The sequence below is a fragment of the Sparus aurata genome, chromosome 14 (genome assembly GCF_900880675.1).
Source record: "Sparus aurata chromosome 14, fSpaAur1.1, whole genome shotgun sequence".
Taxonomy (NCBI): domain Eukaryota; kingdom Metazoa; phylum Chordata; class Actinopteri; order Spariformes; family Sparidae; genus Sparus; species Sparus aurata.
The window spans coordinates 16495097-16520238 of record NC_044200.1 but is presented as its reverse complement, the minus strand read 5'-3'; the positions used below and the strand labels follow the sequence as shown (position 1 = coordinate 16520238).

The 25142-nt window shown below is 44.5% G+C and overlaps 1 protein-coding gene across 1 annotated transcript in view; it reads right to left on the bottom strand.

Annotated features, from left to right (window-relative positions):
- LOC115595376 (voltage-dependent calcium channel subunit alpha-2/delta-1) overlaps positions 1 to 25142 on the bottom strand; it is a 100768-nt gene that overhangs the window by 48522 nt on the left and 27104 nt on the right. The window contains 3 exon segments of the mRNA XM_075488195.1: positions 8274 to 8409; positions 9047 to 9082; positions 12495 to 12554. Of these exon segments, the coding sequence (XP_075344310.1) occupies positions 8274 to 8409; positions 9047 to 9082; positions 12495 to 12554 (232 nt within the window).

Sequence of the window (25142 nt, the reverse complement as noted above, 5' to 3'; positions counted from 1 at the left end):
ACACGGATAAATTACCAGCGCTGTGAAGAAAATCTCGATTTCTGCGAAGCAGTTTTTCCTTCAAGGGTTGTAAAAATTAAATGATAAATAATAAAAGCAACGTCCATGAATTTTTGAATGTTCTACAAATTGGTCTCCTGCTTCGAGATTCTGTTTTCGCTTCTGATGAGAGCTGAGAAAAGACACAGCGTAACGAGTGATCAGAGGGAGAAAGACGATCAACTGAAGAAAGGAGTAAGGACGCCGCTGGCAGTCGTTTTTTTTTTTTTGTGATAAGGTCTTGTGAGACGCGGCAAAGGACCCCAGGCTGGGACTCGAACCCGGGGCCGCCGCAGCGAGGACAAAGCCTCTGTACATGGGACGCCTGCGCTACCAACTGAGCTAAACGGCGCCCCGGCCCAAGCTTATTTTTAATATTTAAAGGTAGCATTTGTCCTGGAGCAAATCTATTGAACTTGTGACAAATTAGCCTAGGTTTACTTTACTTCCAGTGATTCACCTAATTAGACTTGCCATCGTAAAAGGCGATAAGATATTTAGTCGACAGATTACAGGTATGCATTTTGTTTGGTACTTTTAATAACTGGTCGAGTCCAGTCGGATATTGTTTCAAAGATAATTGTTGGTAACAGATTGCCAACAGTATTGAGCATTTTACAGCTCAGACGACTGAAATATCATTGTTTCATTTGATTATAAATTCTGCAAAGATGCCCGGACGATGCCAGCCTCATAAATCACACTATTCAAATATCACATGGTTAACAAGTGGAGACAAGTGAGATAAAAAAAAAAAAATGAAAAAAAAAAAAATGAATGATTCATGGGGTGAGATGACTTGAGAGCTGAATATGGAAAAGAAGATACTAAATATTCCCTGCGAGGCATGTAGATGCTTCAAGAAACAAATCAAACCGGGTTCTGGCGGTGACTGATGAAGGTGACGGGCGGTGGGGAGGAGGTGAGGGCGAGGAGGGGGAAAGCTGCGCAGTGCCATGCCAAGTGATGCCCTGCGGCGTTCCCTGTCATCAGCTAGCTGGTGGCTGAAACCGCCGGTGCATTTGAAAGTAATTACACGGTGAAGGGCTGAAGTGGCGAGAACATGCAATCATCCTATCAGGAAGGGGCCCCTGTACCCGATGATACTTCACCGCGCACTTCTGATTGTGACGTGAGCGCCATCGCTGCCCGTTGCAGGCGTCCAACTCAGCGCTGACATCCACTTGGCTTCCTTCTCGAGATCATCGGGATAACAAAGACGTAGACACACATAATTCATCTTTCCACCAACACACAGTTTCTGGTGTCTTGTCAGATGTGTATGACGCACATCAAATCATTCTTTCTTATTGTTTTTTTTCCATGAATGCCCACAAGACACGACACTCTCCTACATCCCAGCATCAGAAACAATCCTGCCGCATTCACCTCCCCCCAAGATTGCGCGGCCCATCCACGATGCTACGTCATGCGGCCAGTGTGCGTAAGACTTTGCATTGCAGGGCACCTGGAAAAATCCTTACATAACACCAAGTTCACACCATTCATTTTCCGTAATTTGGATGAGATGTTGGATGGAGGGATGTGGGCAACAAGAGCACCAAACTCTGCAGAGAGAGCTGAGGGCGACAGGGCTTCACAAGAGCGAGGCGAGCTTCAGCAAACACAACACTACGCTACTGTGTGCTTGCTTCGCCCAGCTGATCCTGACTGGCAGGGATTCAATCCAAACATGATCTGTTTAGGCACGATGCGACAATCGCTGGTGTAATGTGCCTGAGAATCAAGATGAGGTCCCTGCAGTCACAAACACACAAGGGGGCAGAAGAGTTAAAGATGCCAGGAAATACGAAAGATGGAAAAGTGTTGCCAACTGTTGACGGCACCGCCTCGAAAAGTGCCCCAGAGTGTTCAGATGAGGTCAGATGAGGTTGCAGGGAGGGATCTTTTTAAGCCAAATCCTGTGAAATGGTGATGGAGAAATCTTTAGCCAAACAATCGTACAACAGAGAAAGCGCATATTTAAAGTAAAAACAAAAGCACAAACGGAGGGAGAAGATCAAACGTACTACTTGAATATTAACAAGATCAAACAAACTATTTACATATTCATCTGTGGAAAACCCTGATTCAGAGTGTAAGAGTGAGAACAAGGCTCAAACAAACTATTCACATATTTACAGGCTCCATTACAGGGAAAAGTTTCAGAGCGGGGGCGTCACGTAACCGTAGGAAGTCGCTGCAACTGAACTCACGCTCCTGCGGTGAGTCGTGTCGTCCCCCGCGCACCACACGTACTGAAAGCCTGCACACGGCGCAGGAGGGTGAGGGACCTTTTCATCAGTCATGAGGCAATACAAGCAGTCAGATACTGAACAACAGATTTTATTGGCTGCTATGTGTGTATTATCACTCTCCTGTTTCCCCAGGTGTTCCCCTGTTAATCCAAACCCGCGGACAGTTTATAATCATATAGATGCTGTTATAATGTGTAGTGATTGAGATCCTGACCCACCAAACATCCTGGAAAGTGACGAAGTTAAGTTTTTCACGTTAAATTACATAATTATACATAATCACCATCAGTAAACAGGACGCTGTCTGACTCGCGGGGACGGAGGCTGTTTTCTGGGGGAAAGTTCCCTGAAGTCTCGGGCCGGAGAGCTGACGGTCGCGGTGATTTATTTTCGTGAACAGTGACATAATCGGTGACATAATCAATTATGGCATGTTGCCGCATCGATACTGAATCGTGCATGCCCTGCATTGCGATGCATCGCCGAATCGTTTATTGTTGACACCACTAGTGAATATAATTGTCCACTTTTCCCTGATGTTCAGAATAAGTCGCCATATTTGTCTCCTGTGGGAGGGCCCCAAAAGTTGGTGGATCTAGTTGCAATTAGCAGCATAATGGCCATTTATTCATCACTTCCATGCACATATTAATGAAACTGCTAGCCTATCAATTAAGAGTTTCCCTCAATAACGTCCTTAGTATTTAATATTCATAGTAGGTAAGACAGTTGGAGTACACAAATTAGGGTCTTCATATGTTTTGCTTGTGCTCAGTTTGGGCCCATTAAGGCCATGGTACCATACGAATAATTATTTCCCTTCCTAATACTTAATGAACATGGTCTATAACCTGACCAGATGCATTGTTTTACCAGGTGGTTTGTTCCACAGGAACCATCTGCCACTACAAACTGTTTGAAAAAGAGCAAGCGCTTTCAAAAACAACCACGACGAACTATCTGCCTATCAAAGGCGACCTGTAACCAATCACATCAAGACGAGCGCAGTGGTAAATCCAACTTTTATCAAAGCCAGTGGGGATGACGGCGTAACGTCTCTCCATAGAGAGAAGCCTTCAGTGTTGAATAAACTCTCCTGTGAGTGATGCTAGCAGCAACGGCAATCTCTTGAGGTATTCACACCATAAACAAGGCCTTCTCCCGCTGCTGGTAATACCTAAAGGGAGCTGATTGGTTCAACGCCTTTGTTCGGCCACAGGTGCGTAGCTTGAAGCCTGGCGAGACATATTTCCAAGCTCACATAATTGCATGATCTCATGAATCCAACCAAAAAAAAAACTAGTTAAAGCTGCTACAGGGAACTTTTGTTGTTTGTTGATTCTGGCGGCCCCTGTGGGCAAAAGCGATATGCACACCACTGCCTCTTGTTACAAAGATCTTGATCTGGCAAGCCCTACTCTTTTTCTTTTGAAAAGAAAAACAGCTGCTTGCAGGATGTAAGTAATGTGGCGTTGTGTCTGTTTGCAGCTATGCAAAATTTATAACTGTAATATGACAATGACGAGACAAACCTTTTCGTGCCATACTATACAGGTCATCCTCAGCAGCAAGAGAAATAGTTTCAATCATATGACTTAATCGGCCCAGATGAGTCAGAATCCAACCGATTGTCAGGCATTATGAATACGTATAACCACAAAAAGAAACAGTCAATCTTCTCGCTGATGGTCTTGTTTGCTTGTAGGTCATACAGAGATGTCAGGATTAAATCGAGACTGTTTCACGACCAGTTTAAAGTTCCTTGTATCAGTGTACCCTAATGCAAAGTGTTACCCTTTAACCCAGTAAAAGCTGTGTGTAGTTATAAGTATGTACAGACAACAACACACTCACAGCAGCTACAGCTAGAGGTCCCAGCACTCACATGTACTTGAGCACCATAATTATTTGTGTAGCATGGCAAAGCTGTCGAGGTCATGAACGCGAGAAGAGCCCTCTCGGTAATCTCAAGTGCAATTACTCCCATAATACACACACCGACGGCCGTGCGACTGTACAGTGCGTGACATCGGTGAAATCTCTTTCATTACTTTCTGAGAAGTTTTACGGGTAGGTAAAAGTCATTTTGTCTGGAAAACCGTCTGGCATGGAGGGGAACCCAAGTGCGACTCCCAATCACCTGATTAAGAACATCCTGGGAAGGCGTCCAACGCGTCATAAGGACACAGGTCGCAGACGTAATGATGGTGAGAGAGGGGGTAGGAAGAGGGGAAGGAAGGAAGGAAGGAGGAGAGAGAGAGGTGGAGATGAAGATGCTTCAGAGTTTGGCAGCCGGCCCCGTAAAAAACGAAAACAGGACGCGTATCAAGTGGCACAAGAGTGCAAAAAGAAAAGGAAAAAAAATAAAAAATAGATCAATTCATACGCTGTGAGCTTTGCCACAGGGACCGCGACTTCAACACAAACACGCTCGCATACACAGTGTCACAGTATCTCAGCACGTCACACTGGGTGGGTGTCTCGGGCTGACAGGTGCCACACAGAGTCGATGCAAACGGGCATCAGATGAGCCTCGGATCTCCTGCCAAGGCGGCGACGCCCTCCTCTCATCTCCTCTCATCGCGTCCACGCCAATCTGCCTAATGAGCGAGAAGACACGCACACACGGGGACGGAATCCATATACAGTACAGTAGGTGCATGCGATGTGACACGCACATACGACGGCCCCTCGCACCCAAGTGTTTCTTCCTCTATCCATCGCTCTCTCACACAGATAAAAACACTGACTCATCTCTGGCGTGCATGCACACACACACCAACAGGATAATGAATCCCAGTCTGACCACCCACACTGGATCTGCGGGGAGAATAGACTTCAATCAGCAGGACTAATGCGGGGGAGAGAGATACAGTAGCACATTTGTCTCCACACACCCCGCTATTAATATGCCTAATAAAGTGGAGCAAGGGAGGAGGGGTGGGTGGAGTGAAGGGGTAGACGTGGAGGCAAAGACGGAAGGGATGAAAAAATTTGCAAATATGATCAAATAAGTAGAGACGAAGGGACGGTTAAGGAGGAACAGGGGAAAAAAGGAGGAGGCAGAACGGATGAAAGGGGGGTGGAGGTTGCGGAGAAAGTCCACAGCAATCAAAGAAGAAGAGGTGGATGACACATCTCTCCTTCAGCATCAGTATCCCCACAAGGACACCGTCACTGTCCAAACAATGACCCCTAAATTAAGTTACCAATCTCTCCCCCACACAACAAGATAGAACACCAGGGCGTGTCTCAGCGTGTGTGTCTCCTTCCCCCCCCCCCCCACACACACACACACACATATATTTGAATACACATCGCCATGGCAACGCCGACAGTGCCGGCCAGCCGGAGTGGCATCGATGTGGCAGCCCGTCCTCGGAGAAACAGAGAGAGAGAGAGAGAGAGAGAGAGAGAGAGAGAGAGAGAAAGAGAGAGAGAGAGAGAGAGAGAGAGAGAGAGAGAGAGAGAGAGAGAGAGAGAGAGAGAGAGGGAACACCAGCCTAGCTTTGCCACTTGTCTAATTAGAGCCCCACCTGGAGGCTGCACTCCTCCACCTGTCGGGGAGCTGGAAGAGACCAAACACCCAAACACAGCGAGAATGCCACAGGAAAGACAAGTTTAAATATTTTTTGCTTCTAGTAAATATATTACTGTTTTTTGTTTTTTAGTAAATATCTATTTTTTTCTATTTATTTTCTATTTAACTTTACGTATATTTGTTTGATTCTTGTTCCTGTACTTGTGCATCTCGGGCTGTTGTGACACGTGAATTTTCCCATTGTGGGATAAATGAAGCCCATCTAATCATCTAAAGCCCCTCTGCAAACAGGAAACAGCTGACCTGGTGCTTTCTTTAAAAAAAAAAAAAAAAAAAAAAAAAAAAGAGTCTGCCATTACATTTCATCTTGTTTGTTTAATCTGTGCACAAACCAAGATGTGTAAACAAAAGGTTGCGGTGCTAAAGGAGTTGGGTGCTGTCATTATTTCATGGCCCCAGGAGCAGTGCTGGCTTTAATCAATACAAGAGACCGTTGAATAATGAGCAGCAGCCACTAAGCTTAGCTTAGCGTAGCACACAGACTGGTCACTCATTTTGTTTTTTTTGTACTGAATAAAACACAAAATAGATCAACATAAAAAAGGGAATAAGTGAGCTTGAGAGCTTGACAGGCAGAAAGAAGGAGACAGAGGTCATATATAGCTGCAGAAGGAGAGAGAAATGACAGACGAATGAATCACATCAGGAAAAACCCCCTCCTCCACCACCCGAACCCAACCCCCCCCTGCCTTTTCATCATTATAACTGTTGCTTGTAAAAATAACTAAGTGCATTTGGCCATTTGGCAATGACAAAACTGTCTGCACAGTCAGAGGCCTCCCAGGCTCGTCGCTCTGCCTCCAAATTATGCGGAGTGAGTCACTGGATAGGAGCGCTGAAGTCACCGCATTTAGCAAACCCAGTGTGGCGATCGGTATGGAAATTGATATTGAATGCTCAATCAATGCCAGGGAGGAGATTAGCTTATGCCTGGGAATGAGGAATTCATTTAACTTCTTAAAAGCAGGCTAAATTCATTTCTTGTTAATGTCATGTGAAACATGTGAAATGTCTTCGTCCCTGTGTGTTTAGTATACGAAAGTGTGTCTGCATGGAAGGACGTGACCTGTACGTCATGGTTTTGTATGTATGTATGTATCAAGATATGCCTGAATCCTTATTTCCGTCCGTATGTGTGTGTGTGTGTCACTCTGTCCTTGCAATATATGTAGTGTCCTCGGACAAGAGGCGAATAACCCAGAGGATATGTTTGTGTGTGTGTGTGCATGTGTGTGAGGTCAAGTATGCTGCGCTTCGGTTAGGGCGTGTAGTCATCCATCCATACATCAGTCCAGTTTTTTTCTGCCAGGCCAAGCTTGTGCTTGTTTTACATATCGCCGTTGCCTGAACACTGTGAATTTTGTATAATGATGTCTCACATCCGACACCAGGAGGTCATAATGGATAACACTCCAATTATGTGTCCCGCAAATTTAGTCTAAAACAATTCAAGGCCGGGCTTCGTTCTGTAACAGCATTCTTTATTACATCAGATTTCATTACCGTAAGCCAAATCTAGTTTGAGTGGTGGCCTGACTAGTGCGTTGTCCTGCTTTATGTCCAATACATGCAGGGAGAGGCTGCAGGAGGAGTGGACGGACAATTATCCCGATGAAGTTAAAGCCCTGTATGTGATTAACTTTAGATCAGCTTCGAGTTAGAAAATGGCGCCAGCCGTATGGGAGTCAAGGAGGGTACGGCGGTCAGACCTTTAACTTAGTTAAAACTAGCACAGTGTAGATTCACTCTGTTACGTGGAAATCCATCGATCATCCTCATGGTGGCACTAAGAGTACAAGTCAGGGGATCGCCAAAGTCATTAGGATTCATCCTCTTGGGACCATGAATGCCTGTGGAGGTTTTCGAAGCAATACATCTGTCCCAATGCCATCTTTACTGAAATGCTACTGATGAGGCTACAACTTAATTTTGTACTTTGCGCAACTCTTGTTTTATAAGATGAAAAAGTGATAGTCCAAAAAGCAGTGACGGCGCCTCAAGCAAGCACAAATCACCCACAAAAGACCTTCCAATGCAACTGTCCCGAGAGGTCAGCAGGGTTAGCAATGAACGGGAGGGAAAGGAGCAGCTGGTGACCAGGGCAAAGAGGGTGCTGGCCAGTGGGGTTGTTGAAATCGGGGCTATATATAGAGTAAAATGGCCTGGCCTCGGTTATGGGACTGTACACCGCAGACAGCGCTGGGAGGCTGAGCTCCACATCACGGGGACGTACTGTAGATACTGGACATAGTGGTGACAGGGATAAAGAGAGGCAGATAGCAGGGTGGGAGGTTGTGGTGGCTACGTATTACTATTTATAACACATGGACGTGTGGATTTGGAAGAGAAACGAATATTAATGTGTTGCAACTTACAGCCTTCGTATATATCCGTAGGGATGTGGACGGCGGTGGTGTTGTACGAGACGAGTCGCTTGAAGTCTGGGTCTTCCTCAAAGTCATCTGGAATATATCGGTTCCTCTTTTTCTTCATTTCCTCTGTCTGATTAATCTGTACAAAAAAGCGAAAAACATTGCTTAATAAAGGTCTTTACGTGTGTTTATACCCTAGGTGTGGATACGCAGCTTCTTGCTTCTGTGAACGACAAGGTGTCGATGTCGAGTACTCACAGATATGTCACTGCAGACAGATAAAGATGGGGAAACAGAATTTTTAGGCAGTGAAACATTAACCCAGGCATCCAGATAGAAAACAGAAAGAGGGGGAGAGGGGCTGTCAGTCAAATACAGAGTGACATTAGTGTGCTGTGGGTGTGTGGCTCTTTCCCACCGGGACAGTGGAGGGGAATTAGATGCTGATCCCTGTTTATAAGAGCAGACAGATGAAGTCTGAGGCCTGGGGATGCATTCAGTGTCTCGTGGGTTCTCATGTGCTCCTGAGTATGGAGGTCCAAAAAAACACGTCCTAATCCTTACGCGCAAAAAAAAAAAGAAGTGTGGATTTAACATCAATAAATCCGATCCATGCAACACAAACACTGACTTCCTTTTGCGCTGATTCTAACAAGCTATCAATAAAACATACTATCAGGTTTGTTGCCATGGTAATAATCTCTAGAGGGCCTGATATGGGTTGCTGGGGGTTATAGTGACAGGAAATCAGAATAGCAGGAACAAGTTGTACTTACATCCTCTTTGGCATTGTAGTAAACGATGTTATCCACCTGCAAAAGAATTAGAGAGAAATCAGAATAGATGATCAAATAGATGAAGTACATATCATCAAAAAGTAACTTAATACCAGGCTAAAAAAACAAAAAAAACAGCATTTTACTGCCTTCTCTGGTTAAAAGTTTCAATGTTCTACCTCTGACTATAATCAACCTTTGCCATAGCAGAAATGATCTAGGAGCATCAGCAGGCTAAAATGTCCAGAGGGTTTGGAAAAAATGTCTTAATACCAATAAAAAGTTGTCCTGGGTGGATCCAATCAGCAAACTGGGTGTCATGTTGAGAAAAATCATACAAGCTACATCCGCAACTGTGGATCCAACCTGAATCTGGCAGGGCGCAACCCGCGTTTGACGCTGAGGATCAGCGACTTGGGTGGTGTTGTTTTGATCTCACACTGCTGCGCTTCCTGTCAGTACACATGCTAGCAGGGCGCTAACGAGCTAGCCATAGATGCCGACGTCAGGGTGACCCGGAGCCACGGAGCTGGTTCGCTGACTCCCACCACCTGCCTACCACTTCTGGAGCTGCAAACCAACTGGACGGCAACTCAAAAGGGACCTGTGTCTTTTTGTGCGACTGCCGCTGTTAACCTCAGCTTCTAACAGGTTGAAATTAGCGCACAATAAGCAATTAAGCCGTGTAAACCCTGCCAAACGCTAGCATCTGCTCTCTGTTTTGACTGTTGGCGTGTTATATCAGACGACGCTCAAGTTCAACTACATGTGTAATGACTAGGTGTGATGCACACGTGCAGATGCAGACGAAAAACATACACACAATTCAGCTGATAACAGGAGGCGTTCATGATGTTTACTGTCAGGTCAAGTCACTGCAAACAATGCACAGCTTCAGAGGTGATGATAACACTTAGGTCACACCATCACACCCTCCAGGGGAGGAGGCTACTGTGCGCAAGAAACACTTAATGTGTGAGAGACGGAGAGCAGCGTACAGGGAGGGGAAGGGTTGAGAAAATGAACGAAGCCATTACTTGTGTGTGGCATATTGTGGTGGGTGTGATGTGTGCTGCCAAATCAGTCTGGATGAGAAAATGCTTGTTAAAGTACTGCGATCCAGTGTCTGGCAGGTGTAACCGCAGTTCATGTCTACATTTGTGAAAACCCAGTGACTCATTCAATATGCCATCCACTCGCTGAAAACTGAAAACTCCGACAACAAGATCTGCAAACACCCCTTGCAGTTGCAGCGGCTGCAAACCTTTTATCATCAAATGAAACTCAACGCCGCCTTTAATGACTATCATTTTCGACAGCGCCACCTTCAAACTCACTCACGCATAAAAACTGAGATTGAATCAGAATGCAAACACGAAGAACTAATATAATCAAATACAAGAACAGCTCTGATTTTAATAAGTGTAAACAGGGCCAAAGTCGCTATGTTACACTGAACAGACGCACACAAGTGTGTGGTCCTCTTGCCGCAGTCACAACGTTAAAGTGTTTAAAAGTCAGCAGGGAGAGGTGCCCGGTGGTACTGACCCAGTTACTGAAGGTGACGTTGAGCAGAAGCATGCGAATAAATACACACACACACACACACGCTCCAGTAGTATCTTAAATACTCGTAAGATAAGTTTATATCTAAAATATTTCTAACATTATCAACTGAATGTGTAGAAATAAATGTTTTGATATCATGTCAAAGATGTCTGTGTACTAAGTTAGCATGCTAACCAGTTAGCCGTGTCCCATAATACCATACATGGGACTCAAGTCATTTTTACTTGATTAAGTAAAGTAGGGTCTTTGCTTGAGGAAAGTCAAGCATCAAATGAAGTCTTACTACTTTAGATAGTATAGCTCAGGTGGGCGCTACTCTCCTACTTCTCGTCTCCCCTATCCTATATGTTCTTATTCTTTGCCCCAAGAGTCAGACTCCTACTCAGAGCTGCTGTGAATCACTACAGTACTGTATTTCCTGTTGTCAAAGTGGCATTCGTAACGGCAGCCACAGTAAGCAGCTGTTAGTGCTTCCTTCGGGCTGTGAGACTCCTGAACATATCATACATGCATACATGTTATTCTTATGCAGCATAAATTAAATACAACTTGAATTTCTGAGTGCAACCATGTGTCGTAGAATGACAAATAAATGAACATTGAACCTTGAACATGTGCACAGCGTACACTGGCCTCTATTTCGAAAAGGCTAAAGGCTGATACAGAATGACACATACTCTGTGTGCAACGCACAGGTTCATGTGGGGCAAAGCTGAGCGTCAGAGACTAGCCTGAGGCAGACACAACAACGTCTGCAGGAACATGCTACGAACATGCCAGAGCTGTGTAGTGAGGAGATTTGTAGAGGCGACCGACCCTGCAAAACTGTTGTCACTATGACTACATTTGTCAAGACTGGTGTGTTAAACAACTTAACTTGGGCGCATCTATAGCAAAGCTACGTAGCAAGCAGCAGCACTGGCGCAAACCAGTAAGACTAGTAGGAACTTAACTTTGTATTTGAGTCATTATCACCAGTCTGTGGCAAATGGCCATAACATTAAAGGAGAAGTTCACCTGAAAATAAAAAGCCTGTCATTACCCGCTCACCACAAATGGAGAGTCGAGTACTGTAGTCCACAAAACTTGACAGCAAAACAGCATTGCTAGGAAACCTCACCTGCTATTTGAGTACATTTTAACTCATCATTTAACCAATTAATTGCATTCACTAGTAATACAGCAGATAGATGAATCCATCCCTAGAGAGGATATTTGGATAATGGGAAACTTCTAATGGAAAAGAATCATCACGGCTTGGCATACAAAGCTGAAGAGGTTTTTAAGTTAATATTCTAAATGGCCAGGTCGGATTTCTTTGAAGTCCTTCCACCGCAGTGTGCACACACACAATGTCATTTGTCATTTGTTAAACGGCTGCCAGGAGCGCCGGGCTTTTTTCCTCGTTGCAAAGCAGAGGGAAGGAAATATGCAATCTGCATTCATTATGAGAAGGCAGGAGAGAAAGCACAGAATGAGTGGATGTAAACAGCTGAAGAGTTGCGTTGTAATTTTTAAGACAGTGGAGCGGGGCACCGCGTTTATTGGACCAGTAACTGAATGTGTGAAATAATAGTGTGTTCATAGTATTTGCTGTACATTCTTCCTTAATATATTGTTAATACGGTGGTTAATGAGAGTGAGCACATGAGCATGCCTGGTTATTTTTTGCCTATTTTTTGTAAAATAATGAAATTCAATCTCATATAAAGTCATTACAGCACCGTTGTCATCATAATGAGATTTGCCATCCAATTATCAGGATCATATTGGATCATGAATAACACGTCCCTCCCCTCGGCTCCTCTTATGGAGTTCGCGGCACCGCTTGATCCGTGCGTAACGCAGCCGGCATTAATGAACTGATCAGCTCGCTCACCTCGCTGCCGTCCCTCCACACGTGCTCCATTTGGAACTTCTCTGCTTCTGCTGCCAGCCTCTGAGAGAAGAGAGAGAGAGGAGAGACATGCAATATGTTAAACCATGTTTTTACACCAGACTCTAACTTCGTCCAAGTGGAGGAGTCTTTTTGCATTAGCTGATGAAGAACCTTTGAAAGCCACAGGCGAGTCGGCAGCGCTTTTCATACAGAAGAAAATATGCAATCATTAGATATGAGTAACATGTAAATTAGGGCTGCTAGTTAGGCTCACCAGTTGAACAGCTAACCAGCTAACAGCAGCTACAGTTGGCAGTAGATTTGAAGGTATGATGTCTGTATATTTTGCTGCAGAGGTATCTACTGAAGTAAGCGTGCTAACCACTTAGCCTGGTCCCAGGATAAAGCCTCTCTGTTTGTGGTGTAAACACCGACATTCCCCTGTTGCTCCGACCCTACCTGCAGATCACCAGATGAATGGCTAACTGAGCTAACTAGCTGGCTGCACCTACGGTTGGCAGCAGTTAGCAGTTACCCTGGTGATAGGTTTGAAGTCATGTCTATGTATGTTGTTGCATAGATATCTACAGAAGTTAGCATGCTAACCAGTTATCCCCGTCCTGTCCTCGTCCAAAGCTTCTGTGCCAGCGATGTAAACACCAACACTTCCCTGGAGCACCGAGCTCCTAGTCTGGTTCACCAGATGAAAAGCTAACTGAGCTAACTAGCTAGCTGCAGCTACAGTTAGCAGCAGTCAGCAATTACCCTGGTGATATCGAGTTATAGACTAAATAATGAATTCATTCATCATGAAAACAACTAATGGATTATGAAAATAATCATGAGTTATAACCTTAATGTCAGGTCATGATATATAACCCTAAGGCAGCTCAAAGAGTGTGCTGCTCACGCAGGAACAGTGTGTCCTAGGGAGAATACCCTATTTCCTCCAAGCAGGTGTGAATCAGGACTGGCTGCAACGCTGTGCTAAAATTAGGCAGACACCTTTTCCATCTTTTCCCAGATCTGGTACTAATGACTAGGTTAATGGGTTTATAATGGGCCCAGCTTTTAATCTGTACCTGGTCCAGAAATGCACTGTACTATTAATTTCCCCAGGGAAATATCAAATCCAGCCCTTTCTGCTTACTCCTGGGTTTCAAGTCACACAGAAGGAGCAGATATTTGATTGGGGCAATGTGGTAAATTAATTTATGAAATGGGGGGGGGTGAAACAATGAAATATTTAACTAATTCTGCTGTGAAATTAAACAAGATGCTCGCAAGAAGCAGAGAGGCAGAACAAAGTCTGATTGTGAATCACATGCTGGGATATTAGTCGCAGTGTTTGGGTGCAAAATCAGACCTTTAACAAGACACCAACTGTGCTTATATATTTGTTTACACATTTGGAATCACTCATTCAAAAAGGCACTAAAAACCTTCAGCTACTTGGCCAATAGCGCTGCCTCACGATAAGATAACGTTCACGTGATTTCATCGGTCATCACAATATTTTTTTATCTCTTGTTCACTGCTCCCTCTTTGCGCAAACTGACACGGAGGCAACAATTTGATCATGAACCACCTTCCTGGAGATTTGGCTTCTGATGACTCGTTATGTCTGTACACCACCGCGCCCCATAATGCATGCCATGGGCTCTCGTGGCCTGGAACACAGTTACCACGACAGCCTCTCAGTTGTGTCTCATTAGTGAGGAAATCTAGCAGCAGGTGTCAGAGACGGCGGGAGCGTAGGAGCAAAGGTGGAGAGGAATTATGTGTGTTTTTGTGTGGTTAAGCCAGGAAATGAAAAAGCTTTGCCGCGGCTTGAATACTAAAAACATCTTTGCATGGGTTTGTGTGCACCGGCAAGAATGTCTCTTTCACATTTCTGGTTTACATCCTCCTAATGGGTCATCCTCCTACCTATGTCTATGTTAGCTTTTTCATATTTGTGAATTTCCTTACAGTATTTCATGTTTTATATACCAACACACAATGACTGTGCAGCTGCCAGTTACCGTTGGCTCCACAGCCGCTAATGAGAACCTACTGTCAGCTTCCAGTCAGGTCATTACTGGTGCAGATTGGAGTGTGCGTTTCAATCAATCTAATAAACTGCTTATCTGACGCTGTGGTCACAAACCTGTCGATGGTGATTTACTCGAAGCGTCATCAAAGGAATGAAATTTAAGAAGAGGTGAGGAGGTGTTTGAACTGCCGACATATTCACAGGCCAGTGTCTGTCACAGCAGTCCCATTTTCATCTTTTTTTTTAAGGAACAGACACAGTTAAAACAAATTAATTAATGTGCTGTATCACAGGAAACTGGACTTGTTCTAGTTTCTTGGAGATGTTTCACCTCTCATCCAAGAGGTTTCTTCATTTTTAACTAAGTGGAAGGGAGCTGTAGGCTACAGAGTCGTTAAGGACATATGGGAACAGTTAGAATGATGCAAGGTAAAGGAGACTAAGGTGACTCTTGAAATTAATAGACAAAGAAAGGTTTCACTGAGAAGGGTGCAACAAAGCGCTTGTTTGAAGACGATCGAGTCATTATCTGTGAAGTGAGCAAATTCTGTTGCTATAAATATTTACAAGACAGAAACTAATGATTACACCAGAGCATAGCACATAATGTGTGTGTATGCGTGTGTGGTTTACTCCTCTAAAGGGGCGCAAAACTCTGTTTATACAGTCTCACTGTGGGGATTAGCATCGGTTTTGGGGGCGACTCAGGTTTAAAAGTCAGGATGAAGGTTCGGCAGGAAGTGGCAGGGGCGGTTCTGGGGGGGGGGGGCAACAGGGGCCAGTGCCCCCGTAACTCTGAGTCTGGACCCCCATGTGGCCCCCCTGACAGTGAGTCTGCATCAATAATACAATGACAGATTTCTTGCAATGATTTTGTTCTGAAGGGAAAGGCAGAAATAAAGTGTCTCAGCAGTTTACTACCCAATCAAAATTGCTCAAATTGTAAACACTGCTTTGTCTGAATGAGGGATTTATCCTTTTTTCCGGGTTGTATATGCCCCCTAACAAAAAAGCCGGCCCCAACCTGGCCCCCCTATGAAAACTGGTCTAGAACCGCCACTGGGAAGTGGTTCTGGTTAGGATACAATGAATTTCAGCCAGTGCAATGTATTTAGTCGTTTAATTGTCGCGGAGGCTTACTGACACTTTCTTTGATGCCTCCAAACCAACAGTCACAGCTGTCAGCTCAGATTTCCAGCAGCTGTACACACCTGCCCGCGAACACACACACACACACACACATACATACACACACAAGTGCGCTCTGAGCGCAGAGAGGAAATCATTAATGAGTGTCTTTGCGGCAGTTCAAGAGGTCAAAGAGTCAGAGGCCAGCAGCTGTTTCAGTTTCCTCCACTGCTCTTTCATGTCAAAACCTCGGCCTCGGCGCATGATCTCGCCACACCTTTAAGTGGTGTCGGATCCACGGAGCTCTGCGGGTTTTACACCTGACAGCGTGCGTGAGCACAGGTCAGACGATAAGTTACAGAAACTGAACGTCGTGACGGATTCCGAGTTCAGGAAAAAACTACGACCCGACTCTGGAAAGTGCTGTAAGTAATGAGAATAAACAAGCGCGACAGAAATATGGAGTTGCTAATGAGCCGGTATTAAATTTTATGATGTCAGCAAGCTGCTATAGAATGACTAATGAGAGCATATTGCTGAGCTACAGAACAGATAATGAGGATGATCTGCTCCTGGTTCATGCAGCGTGACCGCCTGTGGTTTTATGTGTGGAAGTCAGGTACCGTCGCGCGTTTCGAGTCGATGCCGTTTCCTCGTGTGCAGCTGCTGTGGCAGAGGAGGTTTACTGCCCATGCACTACAACACAATGAGCAGTGGAACAGGATATTCAGCATATAAGCAATAAAGAAAACTGGGCTGGGGTACTAACAATGAGCAAAGTGGGAAAAAATGGTTAACAAGCTGCAAGTGCCTGCTTCATCGCAGATCTCCCATAAAATCCACTGGTGTGCACATGCAGAGACAGAGTGTGTGCTTGTATGTGTCTTCATCACGATCACTAGAACGCCTTCAATCTTCCTGCTGATGTTACTACACCAAGATCCAAACGGACACAAATAACAATGGTTTGTACACTGAATGTGCGCAAAAAACAAAAGCAAATACAAACTAGTCACGGACGAGGAAGTGTCCTTCACAGCTGGCATCGCATCACACTGCGTGACTGCACGTTCTCCTCGATCAGGCGCCATTAAACACTTCAACGTGAAGCGTCGCATCTCCCGGATCACCATTCTCACCTGGGTCAACTACAAAACACAAATTCATCAGCAAAAAAGGTCACATAAGTACGTTTTATACTTCTGTTCTGCAGCCTACATGCGGGAAGTCTCTTTTGTTCTCCTCTAAGCGCCTGCGACGACTCTTGAATGCAACTTTTTGCGGATTTATGACGTACGGTCTCTCACAGCTTTGTTCTCCGGCCCTCTTTCCGGAGAACTTCGCTGGCTCTCCGGTGATCAATCACGCCCGTCGCTGTAGTTGCAATGGAGGACAGACTTTGTCTAATTTAAACGCAAGCCCTGGGAGCTCAAAGGGATCGTAGAGAGGGAGGGCGGGAAGCGGTGAGAAATGAGATGGATGGATGAATGAAAGCAAACTCATACAGATATATGTACAATACGAAACCCAAACACCTTCTATCATGTCCGGGTGATTGATTTTTAATAACGCACGCGGAGATGTTCTGTGTAAACACGCCTGCTTTTCCTGACGGACGCGTTCCTGGCAGTCTGATTAGAGCGTCTAGTCTTGCCAGGACAGCACACACGCACACATACATACACACACACACACACAAACACACATGCACGCACACCTGCAATCTCACTGATGTGTAGGGAGGAACGGGAGAGCCGGGGAAACATGAGCATCTGCTGTTGTGACTGGCAGCACTTTAGTCAGATCTATCCTGCTCGGCCTGCAGGGAGCCAGGAGGAGAGTGGTGAGAAAGGAAAAGGGGGAGAGAGAGATTTTGCACTCTCTCTCTCTCTCTCTCTCTCTCACACACACACACACACACACACACACACACACACTCGCACAAACATGCTCAGGCAGATCGTCACAAGAAAGAACAACTGTGTACAGTAAGTTGACAAGTTATTTTATTTACTACACATGTTTTAGACGGGAAATGGCCCCTCAACAACACAGAAACTTTCCCAGGAAAAGACTCGTTAGAGGCTGCCGCCACAGTCTTGCCTTCCACTGCTGTGTGCTGGTTTGACAGCCCATCTCTCCTCCGGCAAACTCTATCTGTGCGCCAGCTGGCTGCGAACAGCTCCCAATTACAGCTGTACCTGGCTCCAGTGTTGACATGGCGCTTCTCGAAGTGGCGTCACAGTCTCTATCACCTTGGATTCGGCTTTTCATGTCACTCTTTTGTGATCGGGAGACGAGTTGGCTCGGCGCCCGCTTCCCTCAGCTCCCACTCACAGCCGAGACAGCGCTTTGGCATCGGCGTTTTGAGTGGATTTATTGTCAGCGATAATTTAACACGTCGATTTGTTTCAGTGCTCCATCGCACCAAGCTGTTGCCGGTGCGTCGAGCCGCCAAGAAGGAAGAGATCTGAAATCTGCAGCCAAAGACAATAGTCAACGGTGTCGGCGATCATTCTGCACGTCGCGCGATGACACATCTATCCCGTAGCACAGCTGCTGCCGTCTGGGGGCCATGTGTGATGGAGAGCAATAACGAGCCGAGACACATCAAATGTACACACCCTCTCTGTATGCATGTACTGTAAGTTTCATGTAGGTAGACAGAGAGATGACAGACACAAAGCTGGAGACGCACGGAGAGCGCGACAGCTGGGCTGACAAGGGAGCCAGACACACAACACACACACACACACACACACACACACAGACACACACTCGAGGAAGTGGTGAATAACGAGTCACTTGTGACCACGCTCTCCATCTCAAGCTCACCGATTCAACCTTTTCTGCGACATAATAGATATCAAATATTAATAGTTTCTGGTGAGAGCGACACAAATATGTTTGCACAATATTGCATCACACCAAACAAAAGATTCCTTGAACACTCTCGTCTTGCTGTGACCCTGGAGAACTAATTGGTGTGCAAAAGAAAATCTCTTTTTCCGTAAGCTGGTAACATAAAAAAAATAAATAAAAAATGCCTTGCAAAGGTTTTTTTCTGAATTCTCCTTTGAGCTGCTGTACACCGCCCCCTCACTGCTTACTGTATATACTGTACAATGTTGGCTAAAGCTGTCGTTTTTTTAAATATGTTTCATGGTCTTCTGGCACACAAGTGTAGAGCAGAGAAGCAGCCATTTTGGCTCAAAGCACAGCAGACGGAACTATGGTTGATTATGACTGACACATAGAGGAGTTAGCCATTTGGATTCAGGGTCTCCTTCAGTAAAAATTAAAATCGTTTCATGATTGTTATCTCACACTAATTCTTGACTTTATATACAAAGTTATCAGTGTAAGGTTTTAGTCATTGTTACAGTAGTTTAATTCTACCACTGCTCCTTGAGCAGGTGTGGAGATGATGTGAACTACTACAGAGTGAGGTAATTATGGCTTAAACGAGGGTCAGTGAGTGCCCATCCAGTGTGAGAAAGTCCTGGCAGCGCACTAATGGGTTCTCCTTAAAATTGAGAAAATTCAATGCAGCACCGTTTAAAATAAAAAATAGAGGCAGAGGGAAAATGGGAACTGCTTGTAGGCTTAAATGCTAAAAAACAAGTTTTCCTCCTTGTGACTGGTCAAGAGTTCCTTTTGTTGTTTCTAGATCTGACTCACATAATGAAACAAACCAGCATTTGGTTTATGGTTCCACCATAAAACCAACAGTTACAGCTGTTTATATCTTGCCTAAAATGTCTCCTCCAATAAACTGATATTAAAGATACATTAAAAATGAATAATTGATTGTTTAATAAGCACTACAAAAGGCAACCATGCAATGCAATCAGAAATCAGGTTGCAACAATGCCTGGTTACACAGCATACAGTATTATTTGGTGATATAATTAATATAGTGCTATTTAAAATGACTGTATGGGGAAAGAATGGTTGTGTTTTTTCGATGATACCGCAGCTTACGGATTCCTGAGGGAGTTTAGTCTCTGTCCCTGACAATATATTAAAAGAACTAACAAAACTAGATACTGTCTAGTCCAATAAATACATTCGAAATGACCCACAACTACTGAACTATAAATTGTGCTCACTCTTAAGATACCAGCCACCCTAGTAAACATGGTGTATCGTCATCAAGATCCAAACATTATTCCACGAGAAACTCAGGAAAATGTCAAAAGAAAAAGGTTCCGGTATCCGCACCGAATGGGATCGGGATGGTAAACTACAATTTGTATTGTTACTTTTAGTTTGTGTGTGTGTGTTCTGTAAATCAGCCCCCAATCCCATAATTGATCCAAGAAACTATAGTGCCTCTCAATCTCTCCTTCACTGCACTAATGTCTCAGGACTACTCACAATATTAGATCACTCTGCAAGGAGCCTGTTGCTGTGAGAGCCCCGCTGTGGACCGCACCGCCATCAGTATAAATCTGCCTGTAATAACTCCTCGCCATGTGACACTACAAGAAAATTGATGTTGCTCATTCAGCAATTATTATAGATTATATTATTTTCATACAGCAAATATTCCCCAGCGCTTAATTGAGAGAGATATTCTTGGAGAGGACTTCATCGAGTCTGAAGTAAAAATCTAAGCCATCACAGCGTTTTGATCTTCGAGCACTCATGGGAAACTGTTTTCTCTTATCGTACAACTTAATAAAATAACGTGTGAGCGAGGAGCCTAATGAGCATGTGTGTCCTTGTGTGTGTGTGTGTATGTGTTCCTAGTCTGTGATTAGGGCTTTAACAGCAGCGTCTAATGACTCACAGCATGTCAGCCAGTGTCGGTTTAATAACGCACTTCCAGACACTGGAGATCAGTGACTCCTCTGTAATTACGCACCACTACATAACACGGCGCTTTAAAGAGCTCTGTTCAAGAGCTCGCACTCTTTGCTCTCATCCTTTTTGGACGGTTTAAACGAACACGAGCGCCACTACAGAGGCAATTTAGTGTTTTAATGCATGCATAGGTTGGATTAATGCGAGGGGCACTTGAGTTAAAGTAGCCAATGCAGGAGAAGTGATTCATTTTGGGAGAGACCGATCTGTTTATGATGCCCACGTTGCCTAGCGACCGGGGTGTCATGGTAACCTGCTGCATCCGTGGTCCGTGCTCTGCGGAGAGCGAAAAAAGCTCCCATGCGATGACAACACAGGAGACCCAGAAAACATTTTGTTCATTATCTTGCCATTGTAGCGCGGGCCATCCTTCTCCCCGGCAATTAAGACCCGACTCAAACCTGCGTCTCTGTGCCAGCGCCAGCAGCCCACTCGCAATTAGGAAGGTTTTGGTTTCCTATCGACGGAAAAAACCCACACTGAGGGTGATTTAAACTGACGCAAGAAGCCAAGGTTGAAAAACAACTGTTGTTTTCTGCTTCCAAAATGGCTACCAACTGTGGCTCACACTTTGGTGGGCAGCCAAAGCCTTTTTTGGATCTGCTGCCAAGGCACTAATGCGATCCCAGGACTGAGATAACCCTGACCAATCAATATTCAAATAGCAAAGTCCTCAGCTGTCTGCTCTGTAGTCCTGTACCGTCTCATCCCCTTGTGCCCTCCCTCTCTTCATCTCTCTCTTTCACTTCGCTCAAGTAAAAAAGTCTCCGTAAAACAAAGAGGCCTCGCTCTCTCGTATTACTCATTCTTCCTTTTGTTCTCTCCTGTCTTTGATTTAAACCGCCACATCTTCTCTGCAGGTCAGTCCGCTCTCGTCTGTGCAGGCGGTCCGTCTGGGGGAGGTCTTGGCAGGCCGCCATGTCCCCCGAAGCCGGTGCTTCTTTGTCAACAAGCATCCCTCAAGGTGGGAACAAAGCATCGGAGGGAGTTCCTCGAAGGCACACACACACACAGAATAACCTTCCCCTCGTCCCAACAAGTCAGCCCTCTCTCACCAGTTTCAGGCCATCTCAAGACTAGCCATCAGCAAGGGAACTCCTCCTTGGCTTTTTAATGTCAAAAGTAACAACTGTGAGTTGTTTTTTTTTACATTTACAAGGACAAACGAAGGACGCGTCAGTACTTTTGCAGCCATATTACATTGAAACAACTGCAACATTGTAGAAGTTGGGTCAATTAAACAGTTGTAAGTCAGTAAAACTACATGTGATGAGAGCAACACTGTGAAATCTGACAAAGTGACTTTAATTTCTTTTTTAATATATCGATGAAATCTGTTATGTTAAAATGCCGAAGTAAGGTAGACCAACAGATTAATAGTCAACTTTACTAGGCAATCCTGAGGTCGTCACTTGCAGAAAAAGGAAAAAATTATCCACTAATAAAGAAAAGGACCCAAAATAACTTGGACAAAACACTCACACACAGCTTTTAGGTCATCTGAATCCAGCATGATAATAATAACTACACTATACTATACAGAGAGGTAAATACTGATATAGATACATTGAACGGCTGTTGCAGAAAAAATGCAGACCAAAAATTGTATTAAATGTGGTTGATTTCATGGAAAGACAATGGATTATAACTTTAATATCTCCCCCCTAAAACAAATCCTGTCAGCCCAAATGCTTTTATTCATTCATTTATTTATTTATTTATTTATTCTAAGATGACTCATGATTCATGTCATTATTTTCTTGTCCAGCTGGCTCATTAGACATGCTCTGAAAAATACCTCAAACTAAGACACAAAAGTTGGACTTCAGATCACATTTAGATCCCTTTTTCTTTTTTGTTTTTAAAGATATAAATGTTGTGATCAGCCTCTTTGGTAAACGGCTCCCAGTGCTGGAAACAAGTCGTTACCTCAACAAATAACCAGCGTTTCCTCTCAAGCTTTTGCAATTCAAAAGACTAAAACACAACTTGGTTAATTTGATTTTAGTGCATTTTATCTCAGATATTTAGCATAAGTCCCTGCTACATTTTGCACCAACGACTCCACCTTTTTTTTTTTTTTTTTTGATAAATGAACCCTTTGCCCGTGTCACTTTGGGCAAGACGAATGACCTATTCCTCTGGGGGAAGTTAACCACAGAGCTCCATCTAAGAGTATTGGTTAAGAGGAAAGATTCAATTATTGATGAGAACAGAGTCAGGAGTGGCCTGGATATCAGAGAGAGGCGATCTACTGTCAAGGCGGGGTTAAAAAAAGACACTCGGGTCGATGCAGCGGCCGCATGGACAAAAGGTGTCCTAGTATACGCGATGTCGGAGTTAATTTGCGATTAATCAACACGCCACGCCTTGGTGCACGTTGTAGCTCGGGGTCACAAATATGTGTGAGCTCAGGGTGGATGCAACGATGGAGGCAGCTGGAGGAAAGTACAGTGGAGGAGGATCTGAGTCATAGCCACACAAAGAGACAGAGACTGTGAGGAGGCAAACAGTGCAGGGAGGCAGATCTTCCTTCAGTCAGAATCTTCGATTACGTCAGGCAACTAAAATCTCTGTTGTGTGTAATGATGTATTAACGATGATTTTGGTCAGGCATGTCCATATTTTGAGGGCGCCATAAGTTCATTCTCAAAACGAATTTGGGGGCAGTGTTACACCGAGTCGGGACATCCAACCCTCTTGTCAGAAACAGGACAAATGCAGTCTGAACGCACATCAGGAATGCTACACAATAAGCTACCTTCATGAGCTAGTGCTACAAATATGGTAAAGAAAAACGAGATATGCTGGTTCCTTCTTAACACAATCTGCAGCAGTACAGCTAAAAAGACGGAATGGCCTGAAGAGAAAAGAGAAGTTGGAAATAGGGACGACAGGCAGGACAGAGAGAGGAGATCAAATTTTAAAGTGTAACGCTTCCTTACTTTCAGAAGAATTCATCATCCATATTCAAACTGTGCCACACACACACATACATGGAATCATACACCCACACACATGCATCCAACAGGGAAGAAATAAGAAAGGACAGAAACGGAGAGAAGAGGGAACAAGGGGAACACAAAAATGGGACAATGGGAATGAAGAGTGACAGAGAATTTGGGGTGAAGTTATGGGAAAGGAAGTTACAAGGGAGTTGTGAGCAATGAGGATGGAAGGACAGGGTTGGAGGGAGGAAGGAGAGAATAAAAAAAACCAAAACACAAAAAAGGGAGAAATGAAATACCATATGTGACAAGAACGGAGGTCCAGAGGTGGGACAGGATTTCAGGGATGTAAACAAAGGCTTGGAAAGGCTAGAGAGAAAAGGGAAGGTGACTGCACTCGCGTGTGTGAGCATATAGAAGTCCAGTGTGTGCAGCATGTGTAAAGGTTTCGGCGTCTGTAATCTCCAGACGTATCGGCAGTGAAACTAAGCTAAGAAAGCAGCCGCCCAAAGAATCTGACTCATCTTCAGAAGTATCAAAGAGATCTGGGAGACAACTCTCAGTCTGGCACACACACACACACACAAAGGAAATAATCAGCTACGGCACACTGCAGATGACAACGAGACTTTCAGGGGTTTTGTCTGAGGTAGAAAAGTTTCGCAGTTCTCTCGGCACTGATGGTTTCTTTCCTGTTGAGGATTCCCAGTTTCACTTGACATCCTTTTTTTAAGCACGACGTGAACCAAATGCAGAACATTGGGGCGCAACATGAAAGAGGGAAAAGTCTTTGATCGCCCATGAGCGGTCTGGAAACAAAACTATTTCCCCAGTCAGATCACCAGCACTTTGGGAACATTAACTTGAAATGGTTGAGACAGACAGAAGTGTGAGGACGGAGAGCTAGATATGGTTCCAGGCAACAGACCCACGAACTATCCATCTTGCAAAGAGGTCCCCTGGATACTGGCTACCACTACGGCTTCAAACCATGAAACAGTACGGATACATGGCAGATACAAATCTGTTTCTAGGACATCTTTGATGGACTCGAGAAGGAACTGACAGTCTGTCGAATTTTCTGAATGACATAAATTGAGAAAAGAAAATCTGCTTCCGCTACACCAGCATCACAAATCTGACATAAGTGGTACAAACTTAAAACACACTGGAATTATTCCTGAGGACTTGTGACACTTTACGAAGTTGTTTGCCGAGACTGATGACTATACCAACTGGGTGTATTTGTACAGCTGCCTGAGGGGATGTGGAAAGATTGTAGATGGTAGTTCTTCCAACTAATTAAAAAAAATAAAAAGCAGAAAGAATGATTTGGTATTATTATGTATCCATACATTTGTGTTTCGGAGGAAAATAATCAGCGGGTCGTTAACAGGAAACGTAAGTGCACCATAATGGATCTTATCTTCATAAGGCATTGTTCTCGCTTTAGATCAAGCGGCTGCAAGATCATAGTTAACTTTGAAAAAGTGACAATTGCCTTTAGCTAGCTACAGCTAACTGCTAGCACCCTGAAAGCAATGTGAGCAGGTGCTGTTTGGCTTGCTGCTATCTAGCTAACCTAGCTAACTTATGACCTTCAGAGCAATCATCGTTGCTAACATTAGACACTTTTTAGTCATGTCTGCTGCCGTACTTGCAGCAACC